General features: G+C 45.7%; 1 protein-coding gene across 1 annotated transcript; it reads right to left on the reverse strand.

Annotated features, from left to right (window-relative positions):
- Positions 1 to 1,269: 1,269 nt before the first annotated feature.
- Positions 1,270 to 23,065, reverse strand: LOC138666173 (keratin-associated protein 10-6-like). Its single transcript, XM_069754412.1, has 2 exons — positions 21,919 to 23,065; positions 1,270 to 1,463 (listed from the first exon to the last, which is right to left on the reverse strand). The coding sequence occupies exons 1-2, from the start codon at positions 23,063 to 23,065 to the stop codon at positions 1,270 to 1,272; spliced, it is 1,341 nt and encodes a 446-aa protein (XP_069610513.1).
- Positions 23,066 to 23,930: the final 865 nt, after the last annotated feature.

Genomic DNA, 23,930 nt, shown 5'->3' on the forward strand with positions numbered 1-23,930 from the left:
ATTTCACTCGGATCCTGAATACGGCCGAGAAAATATCGGATGATGGGAGCTGCCCCATTGATTAACATTGGGCGAGCGTCCGTATTACGGTCTAGTGTGACCCCGGCCTCAGACGTGTAATTACAGGAGCACTGGAGGCCATTACTGGAGGCCATCACTGGAGGCCATTACTGGAGGCCATCACTGGAGGCCATTACTGGAGGCCATCACTGGAGGCCATTACTGGAGGCCATCATTGGAGGCCATCACTGGAGGCCGTTACTGGAGGCCATCACTGGAGGCCATTACTGGAGGCCATCACTGAAGGCCATCACTGGAGGCCGTTACTGGAGGCCATCACTGAAGGCCATCACTGGAGGCCATCACTGGAGGCCATTACTGGAGGCCATCACTGAAGGCCATCACTGGAGGCCATTACTGGAGGCCATCACTGGAGGCCATCACTGGAGGCCATTACTGGAGGCCATCACTGAAGGCCATCACTGGAGGCCATTACTGGAGGCCATCACTGGAGGCCATCACTGGAGGCCATCACTGGAGGCCATTACTGGAGGCCATCACTGGAGGCCATTACTGGAGGCCATCACTGGAGGCCATCACTGGAGGCCATTACTGGAGGCCATCACTGGAGGCCATTACTGGAGGCCATCACTGGAGGCCGTCACTGGAGGCCATTACTGGAGGCCATTACTGGAGGCCGGCACTGGAGGCCATCACTGGAGGCCATTATTGGAGGCCATCACTGGAGGCCATTACTGGAGGCCGGCACTGGAGGCCATTACTGGAGGCCATCACTGGAGGCCGTCACTGGAGGCCATTACTGGAGGCCATCACTGGAGGCCGTCACTGGAGGAGGCCATCACTGGAGGCCATTACTAGAGGCCATCACTGAAGGCCATCACTGGAGGCCATTATTGGAGGCCATCACTAGAGGCCATCACTGGAGGCCATCACTGGAGGCCATCACTGGAGGCCATTATTGGAGGCCATCACTGAAGGCCGTCACTGGAGGCCATTACTTTTTCTTACACTGCTCCTTCATCTCACCACCTTACAACATCTTTACATGATACAGCATTAATGAACTATAAACTTAGGGGAAAAAGCCAAGTGTTGTAATACTGTAGTGATCTGGTGCTGCATCATGCCTCCAGTCACATCCAGAGCTGCGCTCAAAATTCTGTTACTGCTTTATGTTTTATTCTAGTCACATCCAGAGCAGAGTTTGTGATTTTGTTGATTTTTTGCAGGATTTGAATTTGCAAGACCTCAAGTCTCACTACTGCCCCCTGCTGGGGAATGATAGTATGTTTCATGTAGTGCATTGGAGAAGTTATGGAAAGACAGTTCCCAAAATACCAGGAGAAGTGCAAAATATAGTGAGAGCTGGGATGTGCCCTCCTTGTCTGTGCCCTCCTTGTCTGTGCCCATCTTCACAGAATCAGGGCAGCGCCGAGTACAACCTGTTAAATGAGAATAAGAGAAGTAATAAGCAACAATGTATATAATACTGTATATAGATGAGCGGAGCTGCCAGAAAGAGAATTCATAGGAGTCACCCAAATACAGAAACCGGAAAACAGGAAAGTAATGAAGTATAATTGTAATGTACTGTATTACGGTAATCGCTGAATTCCAGTTTATTTTTTCTTCCACTTTTTCTTTTATTTTGGCAGGGGGAAACATAGTGATTGAGATTGGTTTGTCCGAGTAGTGGACAACCCCTTTAATGCTTCAGCTTTGTGGAAACAGTTTGGGGAAGACCCTTATCTGTCCCCCATGACTGTGCGTCCATGGCACAAGAGCCATATAGGCATGGCACAGAGCCCGGACCACCGACCCATCCAACACCTGAGATTGTGATCCCGGCCTCCCCCCAACATCAGGGTCTGACGCTGTAATAGAGTGCAGGGTTGAGTATGTCATTACGGAACAGACAGACCAACTGTTGGGGGGAATTTATTAACATGGACAATATTCTCCTCGAAGGGAGAAAACAGTAGAAAATGAACTGAAAAGATAACGGTGCAAAATATGGGAGTCAAACAGTGTAACAGAATTAAGCAGGATTTCTTGAGAAAAAAACACTTATCAGTCTGATGAGGACTTGCTTGAAGGGTCGTCTTCTCCAACGTAGATGCCGAGAAACAGCGGCACTTGTCGTCCCTCTGTTGTCGGTGGGCTGAGTAGTCTCTAGGAACCCGCTGCCTGGGGTTTCGGGAGTTAATGTGATATGGACAGGCTCTGAGTCTGTAGCTTTTGCAGCACAGCCTATCCCGGGAAAACGATGCTCAGTCTATTATTAAGTCTCTTACCAGGAATCAGGGGCTCTGCAATGTTAACTCTCTCACTAGGAATCAGGGGCTCTGCACTGATACCGTGGGTACCAAGGGTCACAGTCTCTGTACTGATACTGTGGGTACCAGGGGGTCTCTGCACAGGCTAATGTCTCTGCACGGGTGTCAAAGCGCCCCTCTCCAGTCACAGCAGAGTCCGCTTTCATGTACTCACAAGATGCAGTCTTTCTGGGCAATCTCCCTGCATTTGTCCTCTGACCGGGAGCCCTCTCTCTCTCCCGAAGCGCAGGTGCGTCCTGCCCTGACCGCTGCACATGCTGCTCTGCCACTTGCACGTGCGCCTTTCCCGCTCTCTGCCCGGCTTCCTTCCTGTCCCAGTCTCCAAGTCTGCCCCCCGGGGAACCTATAGCACAGCTCAATGGTTCCAGGCATGGAGCAGAGAAGGTAACTGCCCCCGGACTCTTCTTGTGTTCCACCTCCTTACAACGCCACAATGATCTTCTGGATGAAGGGACAAAAATTCACACAGACGGCTCCAAAATCTTGTAGAAATCCTCCCAAGAAGAGCTGAGCTGTTATATCTGCTGAGGAGAAACTCCATATTAACCCCTTCCCAACATGCGACGTACATATACTGCTCTGCGGTAGCTGCGTTCCTGCAAATCGCAGTATATGTACGGCACAACGATCGTGTAGCCTCACGCTGAGCGCCGCAGCGATTGGGTGCAGGTGTCAGCTTGTATGTGACTAGCACCGATCGTGAGCATTTAACCCTTCTGATGCCGATGTCAGTAGTGACAGCGACATAGAGGAGCATCGCGCAGGGAGTGGACTCCCTGCGCGCTTCCATCAGGACAACGCGATGCGGGTCCTGCAGGGAAGGTGGCTTGTGAGCGCCTGCTAAGAGCAGGACCTGAGACGCCTCCTTCCCTGCCTGTCAGATCCTGATGTAATACTCTGCAGTGTAGAGTATCAGATCTGCAATCTGACACAATACAGTGATGTCCCAGGATGGGAAAATATAAAAAAGTAAAAAATATTCAAAAGTGTAAAAATATATATATATATTTTTTTTTAAAAATCCCTAAATAAAGAAGAAAAAAAGAAAAATATTTTTCCAATAAATACATTTATTTATGTACATAAAAAAACCAATAAAAGTACACATATTCGGCATCGCCGAGTCCATAACGACCCGTTCTATCAAATTGTCCCACTAGTTAACCCCTTCAGGGAACACCGTAAAGATAATAAATAAAAAACGAGGCAAAAAACAATGATTTATCATTATACTGCTGAACAAGAAATGCAATAAAGCGCGATCAAAAATACAAATATAAATAAAAATGGTACCGCTGAAAACTTCATCTTGTCCCGCAAAAAAAAGCTGCCGTACAGCTCCATCAGCAGAAAAATAAAAAAGTTATAGCTCTCAGAATAAGGCTGCCGTCACGCTATCAGTATTTGGTCAGTATTTTACATCAGTATTTGTAGCCAAAACCAGGAGTGGGTGATAAATGCAGAAGTGGTGCATATGTTTCTATTATACTTTTCCTCTATTTGTTCCACTCCGGGTTTTGACTTACAAATACTGATGTAAAATACTCACCAAATACTGATAGTGTGACGGCAGCCTAAAGCGATGCAAAAATAATTATTTTTTCTATAAAATAGTTTTTACTGCGTAAAAGCCCCAAAATCTCTGAAATATGTGATTCAGACAGAACCACCGGTGGAAGATTCCCTATGATGAGGCAGATGGAGGCACTGTGGGCGCCATAGGACCCGTGATCCGGTGGTGTCCAACTTTTTAGGATTGCATAAAAGTACTGTAGGCCACAGTTTTCTGCACTTCTGAAAAGAATGACATGGCTGAACAGACGCCAGATGGAGTCTACAGTAACTCTGCTGCCTCATTATAGTGAATGGATCCCTCGGGGGTTTAATCTGTCACATCACTAAGAGACTTAGATGGAAACCCCAAAGTAAGTGCTCAGCGTACAGCGCCGGACAACTGTGATCCAAAACGTTATGTAAAATGTTCCCAATAAAAGCTTCAACTCAATCCACAAAAAAACAAGTCCCCACTCAGGACCATCATCTGTTAACAGAAATACAGGGGGCTTCTATGTTGCTGGTAGCAAAAAGGCTCTGCAAAAGCAAAAGGGCACCTCAAATTCAGCAAATTCTCCACTCCCAAATCCAAATGTCCCCCTCCCTCCTGAGCCCCAGTGTGCCTATACCACATATAGCGTCCACATGTTTGGCATTTCTGTAGTGACTAGATGGTGGCCCGATTCGAACGTATCAGGTATTCTAGAATATGTAGGTAGCATATAGCACAGGCTACATACTATTTTGCACAGTGACGTAGTATATAACACAACCAACGTAGTATATAACATAGCTACATAGTATATAACACAGCGTACGTAGTATATAGCAGAGCTACGTAGTATATAACATAGCCATGTAGTGTATAGCACAGGTATGTAGTATATTGGTCAGTCACGTAGTATATAGCAGAGCCACGTAGTATATAACATAGCCACGTAGTATATTGTAGAACATAGTATATAGCACAGAGATGTATATAACAGAGCCCACGCAGTATGTAACACAGCCCATGTAGTATATAGCAATGTGGGCACTATATGCGTGGTTAAAAAATACTTAAAAGTCCTGAAGTCCTGGCGCCTGTGTGCGGTGCACGCGGCAGCTTCCAGGCCCAGGGTTGGTATGAGCGCAGGACCTTTGATGATGTTGCGGTCACATGACCGTGACGTCATGGCAGGTCCTTCTCACATAGCATCCTTGGCACCGGAACCTGCCGCTTGCACTGCCGAGGAGAGGGCGACGTCGGAAGGTGAGAATAACCTTTTTTTTTACTATTATAATTTGTAACAGTAGATCTTTTTACTATTCATGCTGCATACGCAGCATCAATAGTGAAAAGTTGGTCACACAGGGTTAATAGCTGCGTTAACGGAGTCCGTTACACCGCGGTCAGTTAATGCTGACATTAACCCTGTGTGAGCGCTCAGCGCTGACTGCAGGGCACTAAAGCAGTGGCCATTTCGCTGCCAGACTATGGCCATCGCTGATTGGTCGTGGGAGTCCTGCCACGACCAATCAGCGACTTGGATTTCCATGACAGACAGAGGCCGCGACCAATGAATATCCGTGACAGACAGACAGACAGACTGAAGTGACCCTTAGACAATTATATAGTAGATTAGAGCCCATCTAATTAACATGTGCGTGTTTCCAGAAGCACAGGCTGGGCATAAGGTACTGGTGACTGCAACGTACTGGTGACTGCAACGTACTGGGCACTACCAGTGCAATTTTTTCTCAGCAACATCCACTGCTGCTTATTTCTGGGAAACATCCATGGAGTCAAAATCATCACTACACCTGTAGATAAATCCCCAGAGGGTTATAATTTTCAAAATGGGGTCACTTGAGGGGAATTTCTGCTTTACTATAACTTAGAGGCTCTGTATATGGAGTCTGCAAACTAGTCTAGGAAAATCTGCTTTCCAGGAGGCAAATAGCGCTCCGCCCCTCCTGAGTCTTGCCATGTGGCTAAGCAGTACTGTACAGCCGCATATGGGGTATTTCTACATTCAGCAGAAATTGTGGGACAAATTCTGGTGCCATTTTTACCCATTTCCTAGTATGAAAATGTAAATTTTGGGGCTACTACACAATCTTGATGGTAAAAAAGTAAATTATATTTTCTTCACTGCTCAATGGTATAAAAGTCTGTGACACATCCGTGGTGTCAATATAATCACTGCCCCCCTAGATGAATTCATTGAGAGGTTTAATTGGTAAAATGGGGGCACTTATGGGGGGTTCTGCTGCTACATGGCACTCTCAAACAAGTGCAGCAAAATCTGCACTGTAATGTGGCGCTACTTTCCTTCTGAGCTTTGCATTGTGCATCAAAAGTAGTTTTCGATGGAATATCAGTGAACTCAGCAGAATTTGCACAACAAACTTTGAGGTCCATTTTCTCTTTTTGCCCTTGTGAAAGTACAAAATTTGTTGCTAAAAAGATTTTTGTGGGAAAAATTAGATTTTTTTTATTTTCACAGCTTTACTGTATAATTGTCTGTAAAGCACCTGGGGGTTCAAGGAGCTCAATACACATCTAGATAAGTTCCGTAAGGGATCTAGTTTCCAATTGGTGTCATTTTTGGGGGGTTTCCACTGTTTAGGCACATCAGGGGCTCTCCAAACGTGACAAGGCAACCACTAATTATGTAAGCAAATTTTACATTCAAAAAGTGAAACGGCGCTCCTTCCTTTCTGAGCCCTGCTGTGCGCCCAAACAGTAGATTTCCCCCACATATAGAGTATCGGTGTACTCAAGAGAAATTGCACAACAAACTGTATGGTCCATTTTCTCCAGTTACCCTTGCGAAAGTTAAAAAAAAAAACAGGTCCAAAGGAAATTTTTTGTGAAAGAAATTTAATTGTTTATTTTTTTTCCACATTTCAAAAATTCCTGTGAAGCCCCTCGAAGGGTTAATAAACTTCTTGAATGTGGTTTTGAGCACCTTGAGGGGTGCAGTTTTTAGAACAGTGTCATTTTTAGGTGTCTTCTGTCATATATGCCCCTCAAAGTGACTTCGAATGTAAGATGGTCCTTAAAAAAATGGTTTTGCAAATTTTGTCGTAAAAATTAGAAATTGCTGATTAACGTTTAACCCTTATAACTTCCTAACAAAAAAATTCTGTTTCCAAAATTATGCTGATGTAAAGTTGACATGTGAAAAATGTTACATATTAACTATATTGTACGATATGACTCTCTGATTTAAGAGCATAAACATTAAAAGTTTTAAAATTGCGAATTTTAAATTTTTTTGCCAAATTTCCTTTTTTTTCCACAAATAAACACAAGTCATATCAAAGAAATGTTACCAATATAATGACGTACAATATGTCACAAGAAAATATTCTCAGAATAAGTGGGAGACATTGAAGCGTTCCAGAGTTATGACCTCATAAATTGACAGTGGTCAGAATTGTAAAAAATTGGCCTGATCAGGAAGGTGAAAACAGGATTCGGGGTGAAGAGGTTAATATTTATGGATATACAGCCCCAATTCCAAAAATGTTAGGCTGCTGTGTAAGATGTAAAGAAAAAAGAATACAATGATTTGGAAATTTCTTATTGCCATGTTTTATTCACAGCGGAACATACGGTAATTCAGAAGGTAAAACTTAGACATTTTTAACGAAAAGCTGAAAAATTAATTGGTACTAACGAAAACCAGCCGAAGGGCCAATATTCAAGAAAGTCACATGACTGTGCATAAAAAGCACATGAGAGAGGCAGAGTCTCCCAGAAGCAAAGATGGTCGGAGTTTACCAATCTGAGAACAACTGTATCTAAATCTGCAATAATTTCTGAAAAATGGTCCTTGATAGAAATTTACTTAGACTTTGAATATCGTCCATCTACAGCACAAAGTATTATGAAATCATCTATTTCAGGAGAGACCTTGTACATTTCCGCAGGACAATGGAAAACCCCATACTGAACCTGAAGACCCACCTCTTCCGACAAGCCTACAACCTGCAGTAACCACCGATCGACCAAACCGCTGCATGACCAGCTCTACCCTCACCTACTGTATCCTCACCCATCCCTTGTAGATTGTGAGCCCTCGCGGGCAGGGTCCTGTCTCCTCCTGTACCAGTTATGACTTGTATTGTTTAAGATTATTGTACCTGCTTTTATTATATCTACCCCTCCTCACATGTAAAGCGCCATGGAATAAATGGTGCTATAACAATAAATAATAATAATACTGCCTCCATCACAGCAGAACACCTATGCAGACAAAGAGTCCAAGAGATGAACCAGATGCCTGCAGTCTGGACCTTCCACCAATAGAAAATATTTGGTGCATTATGAGGCGAAAAGTTCAGCAAAGACCCCGAACTGATGAGCAGTGAGAATCTGACATCAGACAAGAAGGGGTCAACGTTCCTCTCTCAAAATCACAAAACTCTAGCAATTGTCTCCTCACTTCCCCAACGTTTAGAGACTGTTATAAGTAGAAGAGGGGACGCTGCACAATGGGGAACACAGCGCGGGCACAATGGTGGACACGGCCCAAGCACAATTGTGGACACGGCCCAGGTACAATGGTAGGATACGGTTAGATCACAATGGTGGACACAGCCTGAGCACAATGGTGGGCATGGCTCGAGCACAATAGTGGACATGGCCCAAGCACAATTGTGGACACAGCCCAAGCACAATGGTGGACATGGCCAGATCACAATGGCTGACACGTCCATAGCACAACAGTGGACACGGCCCGAGCACAATGGTGGACATGGCCTGAGCACAATTGTGGACACGGCCCAAGCACAATGGTGGACATGGCTCGAGCACAATGGTGGACATGGCCCAAGCACAATGGTGGACATGGCCCAAGCACAATGGTGGACATGGCTCGGGCACAATGGTTGACACGACTAGAGAACAATGGTGGACATGGCCCGAGCACAATAGTGGACATGGCCCAAGCACAATGGTGGACATGGCTCGAGCACAATGGTTGACACGACTAGAGAACAATGGTGGAAATGGCCTGAGCACAATGGTGGACACGGCCCAAGCACAATAGTGGACATGGCTCGAGCACAATGGTGTACACGGCCCGAGCACAATGGTGGACATGGCCCGAGCACAATAGTGGACACGGCCCAAGCACAATGGTGGACATGGCTCAGGCACAATGGTTGACACGACTAGAGAACAATGGTGTACACGGCCCGAGCACAATAGTGGACACGGCCGAAGCACAATGGTGGACATGGCTCAGGCACAATGGTTGACACGACTAGAGAACAATGGCGTACACGGCCCGAGCACAATAGTGGACATGGCCCGAGCACAATAGTGGACACGGCCCGAGCACAATAGTGGACACAGCTAGAACACAATGTTGTAAACGGCACAAGCACAACGGTGGACAAGACCTGAGCACAATGGTGGACATAGCTAGAGCACAATGGAGGACAAGACCTGAGCACAATGGTGGACATGGCCCGGACACAACAGTTCTGAGATGTGTAGCTTCCATTAATTTCCAAGTGAGCTCATTGTTTTACATTAAATGAAAAAATGTCCAACGTCTAATTTCCGATCTGTTTTACGGTATGTTCTGCTGTGAATAAAATATGGAGATAAGAGATTTCCAGATCGTTGCATTTTTGTTTTCGTAACATTTTACAACAATCGAACTAGATGGGAATTTGTGTTGTAGAATGGGATGCTTGAAGAGGAGGTTGGATGTGGAGGGGGCTCATACTTTTCTCCATGTAGGGTATCTTAGGTGGCAGATCCTTGGCTCTGGAATCCAGTAGTGGAGCCAGCATTGTAGAACCCATTCCATCATTCGGCGCTGGCTGAGGTCCTGGATATGGAAGGAGATGGAGCAGGATGATGAGCCTCAGACTTCTCAGTAATGTTGCCTCACACATTATGGAGCGTTGTTACCGTGTTTAGATCCGGTCATTATCTGCTGCACATGTGATAGGTAAATAGCATTAGGAGTGAAACATTTAGCCGTTTCCAACCAGTGCTGAGTTGTGGTGGTGAAATGATCAGCGCTGCAGCCCATCAGCGCCTCGTTACTTTTATCTCGCGCTCCCCCATTGTTTCTGCTCGCTCACCTGATCCGCTTCATGGCAGTTTCTTTCCAGTGGCTGATTACGATTTGCATTCTATTGTCTGTCCTTTTATATTTTTATCATATCTTCACTGTGTCATTTTTATGCAGATCCTCACATTAGGACGGCAGCGGCGTCCATCCCGATCCAAACAGCTGGCGCCATTTGCATGAGAATAGCCTGCCCTTTCTGATTTGTTTGTTCTTTTGAAATTAGGTGAATATCTCGGTAAAATGTTCCAAACAAATACAGATAAAGGGAGGATATAAATGACAAAAAAAACCTTCCCGGCTGGGAACGGAGGCGCCTGAAATCACGTTACTTTACAGATAAAAGCAGCAAAATTAGATGACGACTTGGATCATCGAGCAAATTAAAGAGGAAGAGTGACATTCTCCTAATATTGTAATAATAAATCTGTAACGGTTATAATAAAAGTATCACAAATAATGAGCAGGATAATAATACCAATAATAAGGAGAAATGATGGATTAATAATAATCACACTGATAATGGGATCATATACTGCTGCTCCGGACGTGTGACGCTGTTCGGCTCAGTGATACATTTTCCTTTTACATTGATACATATAATGTACGGAGATACTGTTCGTATTCAAAGGGATTTTCCAGGGTTTTGCCACAAGTTGCCATCAATATCTGATACCTAGTACCCAAAAAATACAAGAGCATGAGGGTCCTCTAGTTCCCCAGCCCCAGACTTAATGTATAGGTGGCAGCCCACCATCGCCGATTTCTATATTGATGTCTCGAGCAGAAACTAATTAAGGCTCAAAGTGTTAATGTATCATCCTATGTCCCATGCATCAGAAAACCGGTGTCAAAAAGTTGCAACGTTCGTCACAATTGGAATTTGGGTTAAATATTGCAACTTTTGCTCTTTTATTTTTTTTCAACAAGGCTCCGCATAGGGCGTTACCACCTGACTGCGTCTGGTTTGGATTTTTCGGCTTCCTGGACCTCCTGTGCTTATATGATGCATTATAGACCCCTGCCCTAGAGGGGTCACAGTGCCTGGCATGAGTTGGTGGATCCCAGGTTCTCCGTCTTCCCAAAATAATAAGAATAAAAAAGAATAAAATAAAGTAGTTGCGGACGATATTCATTCATCAAAGCCACACTTTCAAGTAACTTTAGAAACAATTTCAGAACAATCTCTTCTGTGTGTGCATGAGGAATAACACTATCTCTGGCCATTATGCAACGTGTATTCTGCATTTTCACCCGTTTTCCCCTCTGCAAGCTCCATCATTAAATATCAGTTGTCTCTGAGCTGGTGGAGGAGACAATCTGTTATATTGACTCCCGAACACAACACACACACAACAGGGATTCCTGTTCTCCTGTCTTTATGTAATAGATCTTCAGAAATGGGAAGGACATTAAACATGAAAACTGAGCAGCGTAGGTGTGAATCCAGCACTGGGGTGATAAACTTTTACACTGCTCAGTACTGTTGTATAATATTTTCTATGCTGATGCTTTCTAGTATTAGTGAATGTTGCACGATCTGTCTCTCCCTCTGTCTTTTTTTTCCTCACTCTACCTTACTCCACCCCTCTACATAGAATATGATTGTCAGCTGTATCCCAACACCTCATTGTGCTGGGAGTTCATTCTGTCCTGAGCAGTATGAAGTTAGGCTACTTTCACACTAGCGTCTGACTCGGCCCGTCGCAGTGCGTCGGGCCGAGGTTCTGACGCTAGCAGTGAAATGTGCCGCACAACGGAGGCAGCGGATGCATTTTTCCTGCGCATCCGCTGCCCCATTGTAAGGTGCGAAGAGGTGGGGGCGGAGTTCCGGCCGCGCATGCGTGGTCGGAAAAAGCGGTCCGTCGGCAGCAAAAAAGTTACATGTTGCGACGTGTGGCAATGCGTCGCAATGCGTCGCTAATGTTAATCTATGGGGCAAAAGCGCATCCTGCAAACAACTTTGCAGGATGCATTTTTTTCCCATAAACGACACATTGCGAAGTATTGAAAAAAACGCCAGTGTGAAAGTAGCCTTAAGCAGTTTTGTCAAGTTTGGATGACAAGTTAAGGAGATGGGGGAGGGGAAGAGGTGGCTCATAAGTGCTGAAAGAAATATTAGAAAGCTTATTATAGTCGCCTGTACTATCCAAACATTTTAAAAAGTACACAGCTCTGGCACAAATTAAGAGACCACTGCAAAATGTTCAGTTTGTCTGATTTTTTTTTTCTCTTTATAGTTATATTTTTGAGTAAAATGTAAATTGTTCTTTTATTCTATAAACTACTGACAACATGTCTCAGAAGTTCCAAGCAATAAATTTTGTATGTTTTTTCTAAAAAGGAAAAATGGTCAAAATTAAAAAAAACAAACAAACATTGCTTTCAGACCTCAAAAAATGCAAAGAAAGCAAGTTCATAATCATTTAGAAGCAACAATACAAATGTATTAACTCAGGAAGAGTTCAGGAATCAATATTGTGTGGAATAACCATGATGTTTAATCACAGCTTTCCTGCGTCTTGGCAGCTTTCCACCAGTCTCTCACTCTGCTCCTGGGTGACCTTCTACCACTCCTGGTACAATAATGTCAGCAGTTCTTCTTTGTTTGATGGCTTGTGATGATCCATCATCCTCTTGATTACATTCCAGAGGTTTTCAATGGGGTTCAGGTCTGGAGATTGGGCGGCCCATGACAGGGATTTGATGTGGTGGTCTCTTAATTTTTGCCAGAGCTGTATGTTTTTTAAGCAGTGATATTGTTTAAGGGCTGTCAGCCATCACGTGGTGCCTGTCCATGCCCGTCATGTGGCACCCATCAATACCTGTTTTACGTGGTGCCTGTCCGTGCCCGGTGTAGTCATCCACTCGCCATACTTAGGAGAATTCTTACAGTGACGTGCGCCTGGATGAGACCTGAGAAACATGGAGCAAACACCACCTAGAGCTAAGAAAACTGAGGATACAAACTGAAATACCCTGCTGTTAAAAAATGAAAAACACAAAATACATTTTATTGAAAACAATTGCCAAGAAAAAAACACTAAACAAAGTGAAAAACAAAGATGAACACAATGTAACAGCAAGAGGAGAGCGTCAGAGAGCTGGAAAGTGAAAGCAGTGATAGACGGTACGATACTGATGGTACAATATTAACTGTGAGATACTGACACTACAATACTGACTGTGAGATACTGACTGTGAGATACTGACTGTGAGATACTGACGGTACAATGCTGACTGTGAGATACTGACGGTACAATCCTGACTGTGAGATACTGACTGTGAGATACTGACGGTACGATACTGACTGTGAGATACTGACGGTACAATCCTGACTGTGAGATACTGACTGTGAGACACTGATGGTACAATACTGACTGTGAGATACTGACTGTGAGATACTGATGGTACAATACTGACTGTGAGATACTGACTGTGAGATACTGATGGTACAATACTGACTGTGAGATACTGACTGTGAGATACTGATGGTACAATACTGACTGTGAGATACTGACGGTGCGATACTGACTGTGAGATACTGACGGTACAATACTGACTGTGAGATACTGACGGTACAATCCTGACTGTGAGATACTGACGGTACGATACTGACTGTGAGATACTGACGGTGCGATACTGACTGTGAGATACTGACGGTACAATACTGACTGTGAGATACTGACGGTACAATGCTGGCTGTGAGATACTGACGGTACAATGCTGGCTGTGAGATACTGACGGTACAATCCTGACTGTGAGATACTGACGGTACAATACTGACTGTGAGATACTGACGGTACAATCCTGACTGTGAGATACTGACGGTACAATCCTGACTGTGAGATACTGACGGTACAATCCTGACTGTGAGATACTGACGGTACAATCGTGACTGTGAGATACTGACGGTACAATCGTGACTGTGAGATACTGACGGTACAATCCTGACTGTGAGATACTGACGGTACAATGCTGACTGTGAGATACTGACGGTACAATGCTGACTGTGAGATACTGACGGTACAATGCTGGCTGTGAGATACTGACGGTACAATACTGACTGTGAGATACTGACGGTACAATGCTGGCTGTGAGATACTGACGGTACAATCCTGACTGTGAGATACTGACGGTACAATCCTGACTGTGAGATACTGACGGTACAATCCTGACTGTGAGATACTGACGGTACAATCCTGACTGTGAGATACTGACGGTACAATCCTGACTGTGAGATACTGACGGTACAATCCTGACTGTGAGATACTGACGGTACAATCCTGACTGTGAGATACTGACGGTACAATCCTGACTGTGAGATACTGACGGTACAATACTGACTGTGAGATACTGACGGTACAATCCTGACTGTGAGATACTGACGGTACAATCCTGACTGTGAGATACTGACGGTACAATCCTGACTGTGAGATACTGACGGTACAATGCTGACTGTGAGATACTGACGGTACAATGCTGACTGTGAGATACTGACGGTACAATGCTGACTGTGAGATACTGACGGTACAATGCTGGCTGTGAGATACTGACGGTACAATGCTGACTGTGAGATACTGACGGTACAATGCTGACTGTGAGATACTGACGGTACAATCCTGACTGAGAGATACTGACGGTATAATCCTGACTGTGAGATACTGACGGTACAATCCTGACTGTGAGATACTGACGGTACAATCCTGACTGTGAGATACTGACGGTACAATCCTGACTGTGAGATACTGACGGTACAATCCTGACTGTGAGATACTGACGGTACAATCCTGACTGTAAGATACTGACGGTACAATACTGACTGTGAGATACTGACGGTACAATCCTGACTGTGAGATACTGACGGTACAATCCTGACTGTGAGATACTGACGGTACAATCCTGACTGTGAGATACTGACGGTACAATCCTGACTGTGAGATACTGACAGTAGAATCCTGACTGTGAGATACTGACGGTACAATCCTGACTGTGAGATACTGACGGTACAATCCTGACTGTGAGATACTGACGGTACAATCCTGACTGTGAGATACTGACGGTACAATACTGACTGTGAGATACTGACGGTACAATCCTGACTGTGAGATACTGACGGTACAATCCTGACTGTGAGATACTGACGGTACAATCCTGACTGTGAGATACTGACGGTACAATCCTGACTGTGAGATACTGACGGTACAATGCTGACTGTGAGATACTGACGGTACAATGCTGACTGTGAGATACTGACGGTACAATGCTGGCTGTGAGATACTGACTGTACAATGCTGACTGTGAGATACTGACGGTACAATGCTGACTGTGAGATACTGACGGTACAATGCTGGCTGTGAGATACTGACGGTACAATCCTGACTGAGAGATACTGACGGTATAATCCTGACTGTGAGATACTGACGGTACAATCCTGACTGTGAGATACTGACGGTACAATCCTGACTGTGAGATACTGACGGTACAATCCTGACTGTGAGATACTGACGGTACAATCCTGACTGTGAGATACTGACGGTACAATACTGACTGTGAGATACTGACGGTACAATCCTGACTGTGAGATACTGACGGTACAATCCTGACTGTGAGATACTGACGGTACAATCCTGACTGTGAGATACTGACAGTAGAATCCTGACTGTGAGATACTGACAGTACAATCCTGACTGTGAGATACTGACGGTACAATCCTGACTGTGAGATACTGACGGTACAATCCTGACTGTGAGATACTGACGGTACAATCCTGACTGTGAGATACTGACGGTACAATACTGACTGTGAGATACTGACGGTACAATACTGACTGTGAGATACTGACGGTACAATGCTGGCTGTGAGATACTGACAGTACAATACTGACTGTGAGATACTGACAGTACAATGCTGACTGTGAGATACTGATGGTACAATGCTGACTGTGAGATACTAACAGTACAATACTGACTGTGAGATACTGACGGTACAATACTGACTGTGAGATACTGACGGTGCGATACTGACTGTGAGATACTGACGGTACAATACTGACTGTGAGATACTGACGGTACAATCCTGACTGTGAGATACTGACGGTACAATCCTGACTGTGAGATACTGACAGTACAATGCTGACTGTGAGATACTGATGGTACAATGCTGACTGTGAGATACTGATGGTACAATGCTGACTGTGAGATACTAACAGTACAATACTGACTGTGAGATACTGACGGTACAATACTGACTGTGAGATACTGACGGTACAATACTGACTGTGAGATACTGACGGTGCGATACTGACTGTGAGATACTGACGGTACAATACTGACTGTGAGATACTGACGGTACAATACTGACTGTGAGATACTGACGGTACAATACTGACTGTGAGATACTGACAGTACAATGCTGACTGTGAGATACTGATGGTACAATGCTGACTGTGAGATACTGATGGTACAATGCTGACTGTGAGATACTAACAGTACAATACTGACTGTGAGATACTGACGGTACAATACTGACTGTGAGATACTGACGGTGCGATACTGACTGTGAGATACTGACGGTACAATACTGACTGTAAGATACTGACGGTACAATCCTGACTGTGAGATACTGATGGTACAATACTGACTGAGATACTGACGGTGCGATATTAACTGTGAGATACTGACGGTACAATACTGACTGTACGATACTGACTGTGAGATATTGTTGGCACAATACTGACAGATACTGACAGTGCGATATTGACAGTACAATACTGACTGTGAGATACTGATGGTACAATATTGTGAAATACTGACGGTACAATACTGACTGTGAGATACTGACGGTATGATACTGACTGTGATACTGACGGTACGATACTGACTGTGAGATACTGACGGTATGATACTGACTGTGATACTGACGGTACGACACTGACTGTGAGATACTGACGGTATGATACTGACTGTGATACTGACGGTATGATACTGACTGTGATACTGACGGTACGATACTGACTGTGAGATACTGACGGTACAATGCTGACTGTGAGATACTGACGGTGCGATACTGACTGTGAGATACTGATGGTACAATACTGACTGTGAGATACTGACGGTACAATACTGACTGTGAGATACTGACGGTACAATACTGACTGTGAGATACTGACGGTACAATCCTGACTGTGAGATACTGACGGTGCGATACTGACTGTGAGATACTGATGGTACAATACTGACTGAGATACTGACGGTGCGATATTAACTGTGAGATACTGACGGTACAATACTGACTGTACGATACTGACTGTGAGATATTGTTGGCACAATACTGACAGATACTGACAGTGCGATATTGACAGTACAATACTGACTGTGAGATACTGATGGTACAATATTGTGAAATACTGACGGTACAATACTGACTGTGAGATACTGACGGTATGATACTGACTGTGATACTGACGGTACGATACTGACTGTGAGATACTGACGGTATGATACTGACTGTGATACTGACGGTACGACACTGACTGTGAGATACTGACGGTATGATACTGACTGTGATACTGACGGTATGATACTGACTGTGATACTGACGGTACGATACTGACTGTGAGATACTGACGGTGCGATACTGACTGTGAGATACTGACGGTACAATACTGACTGTACGATACTGACTGTGAGATATTGTTGGCACAATACTGACAGATACTGACAGTGCGATATTGACAGTACAATACTGACTGTGAGATACTGATGGTACAATATTGTGAAATACTGACGGTACAATACTGACTGTGAGATACTGACGGTATGATACTGACTGTGATACTGACGGTACGATACTGACTGTGAGATACTGACGGTATGATACTGACTGTGATACTGACGGTACGACACTGACTGTGAGATACTGACGGTATGATACTGACTGTGATACTGACGGTATGATACTGACTGTGATACTGACGGTACGATACTGACTGTGAGATACTGACGGTACAATGCTGACTGTGAGATACTGACGGTGCGATACTGACTGTGAGATACTGATGGTACAATACTGACTGTGAGATACTGACGGTACAATACTGACTGTGAGATACTGACGGTACAATACTGACTGTGAGATACTGACGGTACAATCCTGACTGTGAGATACTGACGGTGCGATACTGACTGTGAGATACTGATGGTACAATACTGACTGAGATACTGACGGTGCGATATTAACTGTGAGATACTGACGGTACAATACTGACTGTACGATACTGACTGTGAGATATTGTTGGCACAATACTGACAGATACTGACAGTGCGATATTGACAGTACAATACTGACTGTGAGATACTGATGGTACAATATTGTGAAATACTGACGGTACAATACTGACTGTGAGATACTGACGGTATGATATTGACTGTGATACTGACGGTACGATACTGACTGTGAGATACTGACGGTATGATACTGACTGTGATACTGACGGTACGACACTGACTGTGAGATACTGACGGTATGATACTGACTGTGATACTGACGGTATGATACTGACTGTGATACTGACGGTACGATACTGACTGTGAGATACTGACGGTACGATACTGACTGTGATACTGACGGTACAATACTGACTGTGAGATACTGACGGTATGATACTGACTGTGATACTGACGGTACGATACTGACTGTGAGATACTGACGGTACGATACTGACTGTGATACTGACGGTACGATACTGACTGTGAGATACTGACGGTATGATACTGACTGTGATACTGACGGTACGATACTGACTGTGAGATACTGATGGTACGATACTGACTGTGAGATACTGATGGTACGATACTGACTGTGAGATACTGATGGTACGATACTGACTGTGAGATACTGATGGTACGATACTGACTGTGAGATACTGACGGTACGATACTGACTGTGATACTGATGGTACGATACTGACTGTGAGATACTGACGGTGTGATAATAATGGTGCGATACTGTCTGTGAGAACGGCACAATCATGGGAATGGACACCTGGATGGCGTCAGATTTACTCTATGAAATGGACTTGGTTATATTTTGTGTTTATCATCTATTGAGATCGGGGATTTTGGTATTTTGTGGTTTCTTTACTTATAACTGTTTTGAATGAAAGAAATTAAGAAAAAAAAACATGTCTGAGGGGATTTTGAGTATTTCTTTCTCCAATAGTTGAAATAATAGGAAAAAAGGCCAATGTCATGCTGCTGAAGTGCAGTATAGCACAACCTCCACCAGGGGGAGTTTGGGAGGGAAGTGAGACTGCACATACAGAGCAGCAGCACAGACGCCACCAAGTGGCGAGGAGTGGTCAGACAAGCCAAGTCAAAAAACAGAAGCAGAAGTACCAAAAGTAGCATCAGTATACGTGGTCAGGAACAAGCCAGGGGGTTCAGCAACGGTCAAAAGCGGGTAAGACTAAGAAGGCAGAAGCGAGTCCGAATTTGAGCCAAGTAAAAAAACAGAGAATCAAACCAACAAACAGGGAAAAAAATGGGAAAATGGCAGATAGAGGGAGTCAACAGACATGGGGCAAGTCAGGGATCACAGCAGGACAAATCAAGAGCTACCAGAGACAGGTTCACAGAAGGCAGAACAATAGTTGACACCTCCAGCAGGATGCATCGGAGCTAAATAGCCATCCTGAATCCAGAATGAGGCAAAGTTAACCCTTGACATGATCTACCTGGGAAAAGGGTAGACAGAATAAAACCGTGGAACGGATCATGACAGTACCCTCCTCTCAAGGGGGGGCACTGGACCCCCGGGCCTCCCAGGATAACGTGTGTGAAATGCCCAAACCAATCGATCAACATGGACAGATCGCGTCGGGTTCCAAGATCGATCCTCAGGACCGTAACCCCTCCAATGGACCAAAAACTGAAGTGAACTACAGACCAATGCGAAAATCCACAATCCGTTCCACTTCATACTCGGCCTGACCCTCCACAGAGATAGGAGGCAGAGAGGATGGAGGCCCAGAAGAGGATGGTACAAATGACTTAAGAAGGGATTTATGAAACACATTAGTAATATAGGTCCTACAGACCGTCGCTTATCTGCAAAAAGTTTATGTTTGCCCTGAGCCTTCCCAATGTTCTTCTGGACCTGTCTCCACACCTCCCCCAATCGTTGCACTGCCGTATCAGCCCCTGGAAATCCTGAATCCAGCCTAGAAAATTCACCAAAATGGGGGTCAAAACCATAGTTACAGAAAAACGGAGAGGTGCCCGTGGATTGATTAATCCGATTGTTTAATGCAAACTCAGTCACAGGCAATGAAGAACACCAATCGTCCTGCCGAGACGTAGCAAGACACCGCAAAATCTGTTCAAGTGACTGGTTGGTCCTCTCCGTCTTACCATTGGTCTCAGGATAGCAAGCAGAGGAGAAGGTCAAGCAAATACCCAACCTTTTACAAAATGCCCTCCAAAATTTGGACACAAATTGTACCCCTCTATCAGAAACCACATTCAAAGGCACGCCATGCAGCCGTACCACGTGCTCCACAAACAACTGAGATAGTGTTTCAGCGTTAGGCAGTCCCGCTAGAGGTACAAAATGCGCCTGTTTACTGACTCTGGCAACCACCACCCAGACCACAGTTTTGACATTAGACGGAGGGAGATCAGTGATAAAATCCATGGTCTATCGGGAATCAGCAATGGCACCAATTCCCTGGCCGGCCGGTTATGGGAGCTCTTAGCACGGACACAGGTATCACAACAGGACAAATCTAGAGTCAGGTTCACACGCCGAAGGCAGAACTATAGCTGACACCGCCAGCAGGATGCATCGGAGCTAAATAGCAAACCTGAGCCCAGAATGAGCCAGAGCAAAGTTAACCCTTGACATGATCCGCCCGGAAAAACGGCAGACAGGATAAAACCCTGGAACGGATCATGACAGCCGCGAGCAGCAGACAAAATGGCCCCAACCCTCGCTGCCCTTCCAGGATGAGATCATGGTGGTTTTCTGGAATCACGACAAAGGAACGCAGACAACTGCATCTTGTGAACACGAACTTACTCAGTTTGTTCTTGTAATTTAGAAAGCTGCATGTACAAAATAATACCGCCATACAGCATTCAGATAATGCTCTCATATACAGCTTATATCCCACACTATACAGCCATGCAGTGTACAAATAAAACTGCCATATATTGTTCAAATAAAACTTAAAGTGCAGTGGTGGCGGCTTTACATCATTCCATCCAGATGTTATATAATGGGGCAATGGGCTGGATGTTAGACCATGGCGAGGTCAGCAGAGCTGGATGTTATACAACAGGGGGTGAGGGGCCGGATGTTATACACCAGGGGCAACGGGACTGGATATTATACACCTGGAGGGTACTGGGGTTGCAGCCGTAGAAAAGTGACTATCAGACTAATGTACCGGTGTGGTTTTGCTATGTAGGGATCACTTCGCGTTACAGCCGCTGTGCAGGGATCATTGTTCGTTACAGCCACTGTGCAGGGATCACTGAGCGTTACAGCCACCATGCAGGGATCACTGTTCGTTACAGCTGCCGTGCAGGGATCACTGAGCGTTACAACCGCCGTGCAGGGATCACTGTTCGTTACAGCCACTGTGCAATGATAACTGTTCATTACAGCCACTGTGCAGGGATCACTGAGCGTTACAACCGCTGTGCAGGGATTATTGTTTGTTACAGCCGCTGTGCAGGGATTACTGTTTGTTACAGCCGCTGTGCAGGGATCACTGAGCGTTACAGCCGCTGTGCAAAGATTACTGTTCATTACAGCCGCTGTGCAAAGATTACTGTTCATTACAGCCACTGTGCAGGGATCATTGTTCATTACAGCCGCTGTGCAGGGATCATTGTTCGTTACAGCCGCTGTGCAGGGATTACTGTTTGTTACAGCCACTGTGCAGGGATCACTGAGCGTTACAGCCGCCATGCAGGGATCACTGAGCGTTACAAACGCCGTGCAGGGATCACTGTTCATTACAGCTGCTGTGCAGGGATCAATGTTCATTCCAGCCGCTGTGCAGGGATTACTGTTTGTTACAGCCGCTGTGCAGGGATCACTGTTCGTTACAGCCGCCGTGCAGGGATCACTGAGCTTTACAGCCGCCGTGCAGGGATCACTGAGCGTTACAACCGCCGTGCAGGGATCACTGTTCGTTACAGCCGCTGTGCAGGGATCACTGAGCGTTACAACCGCCATGCAGGGATCACTGTTCGTTACAGCCGCTGTGCAGGGATCAATGTTCGTTACCGCCACTGTGCAAGGATTACTGTTTGTTACAGCCACTGTGCAGGGATCACTGAGCGTTACAGCCGTCGTGCAGGGATCACTGAGCGTTACAACTGCCGTGTTGGGATCACTGTTCATTACAGCTGCTGTGCAGGGATCAATGTTCATTCCAGCCGCTGTGCAGGGATCACTGAGCGTTACAGCCGCCGTGCAGGGATCACTGAGCGTTACAACCGCCGTGCAGGGATCACTGTTCATTACAGCTGCTGTGCAGGGATCAATGTTCATTCCAGCCGCTGTGCAGGGATTACTGTTTGTTACAGCCGCTGTGCAGGGATCACTGTTCGTTACAGCCGCCGTGCAGGGATCACTGAGCTTTACAGCCGCCGTGCAGGGATCACTGAGCGTTACAACCGCCGTGCAGGGATCACTGTTCGTTACAGCCGCTGTGCAGGGATCACTGAGCGTTACAACCGCCATGCAGGGATCACTGTTCGTTACAGCCGCTGTGCAGGGATCAATGTTCGTTACCGCCACTGTGCAGGGATTACTGTTTGTTACAGCCACTGTGCAGGGATCACTGAGCGTTACAGCCGTCGTGCAGGGATCACTGAGCGTTACAACTGCCGTGTAGGGATCACTGTTCATTACAGCTGCTGTGCAGGGATCAATGTTCATTCCAGCCGCTGTGCAGGGATCACTGAGCGTTACAGCCGCCGTGCAGGGATCACTGAGCGTTACAACCGCCGTGCAGGGATCACTGTTCATTACAGCTGCTGTGCAGGGATCAATGTTCATTCCAGCCGCTGTGCAGGGATTACTGTTCGTTACAGCCGCTGTGCAGGGATTACTGTTTGTTACAGCCGCTGTGCAGGGATCACTGAGCGTTACAGCTGCCGTGCAGTGATCACTGTTCGTTACAGCCGCTGTGCAGTGATTACTGTTCGTTACAGCCGCTGTGCAGGGATTACTGTTTGTTACAGCCGCTGTGCAGGGATCACTGAGCGTTACAGCTGCCGTGCAGTGATCACTGTTCGTTACAGCCGCTGTGCAGGGATTACTGTTCATTACAGCCGCTGTGCAGGGATCACTGAGCGTTACAACCGCCATGCAGGGATCACTGAGCGTTACAGCCGCCGTGCAGGGATCACTGTTCATTACAGCTGCTGTGCAGGGATCAATGTTCATTCCAGCCGCTGTTCAGGGATTACTGTTCGTTACAACCGCCGTGCAGGGATCACTGTTCATTACAGCCGCTGTGCAGGGATCAATGTTCGTTACAGCCGCTGTGCAGGGGTTATTGTTCATTACAGCCGCTGTGCAGGGATCAATGTTCTTTACAGCCGCCGTGCAGAGATCACTGTTCGTTACAGCCGCCATGCAGGGATCACTTTCCATTACAGCCGCCATGCAGGGATCACTGAGCGTTACAGCCGCTGTGCAGGGATCAATGTTTGTTAAAGCCGCCGTGAAGGGATCACTAAGCGTTACAGCCGCCATGCAGGGATCACTTCGCATTACAGCAGCCATGCAGGGATCACTGAGCGTTACAACCACCGTGCAGGGATCACTGTTCATTACAGCCGCTGTGCAGTGATCAATGTTCGTTACAGCCGCTGTGCAGGGATTACTGTTCGTTACAGCCGCCGTGCAGGGATCACTG

Source organism: Ranitomeya imitator, chromosome 2, assembly GCF_032444005.1.
Source record: "Ranitomeya imitator isolate aRanImi1 chromosome 2, aRanImi1.pri, whole genome shotgun sequence".
Taxonomy (NCBI): domain Eukaryota; kingdom Metazoa; phylum Chordata; class Amphibia; order Anura; family Dendrobatidae; genus Ranitomeya; species Ranitomeya imitator.

Excerpts from the sequence above, each read along its gene's own strand:
- LOC138666173 (XM_069754412.1), bottom strand. The coding sequence starts at position 23,065 with ATGAACATTGATCCCTGCACAGCAGCTGTAATGAACAGTGATCCCTGC. Across the intron at positions 1,464-21,918 it reads CACAGTGGCTGTAACAAACA|GTTGTACTCGGCGCTGCCCT; the intron begins GTAATCCCTGCA and ends CTCATTTAACAG.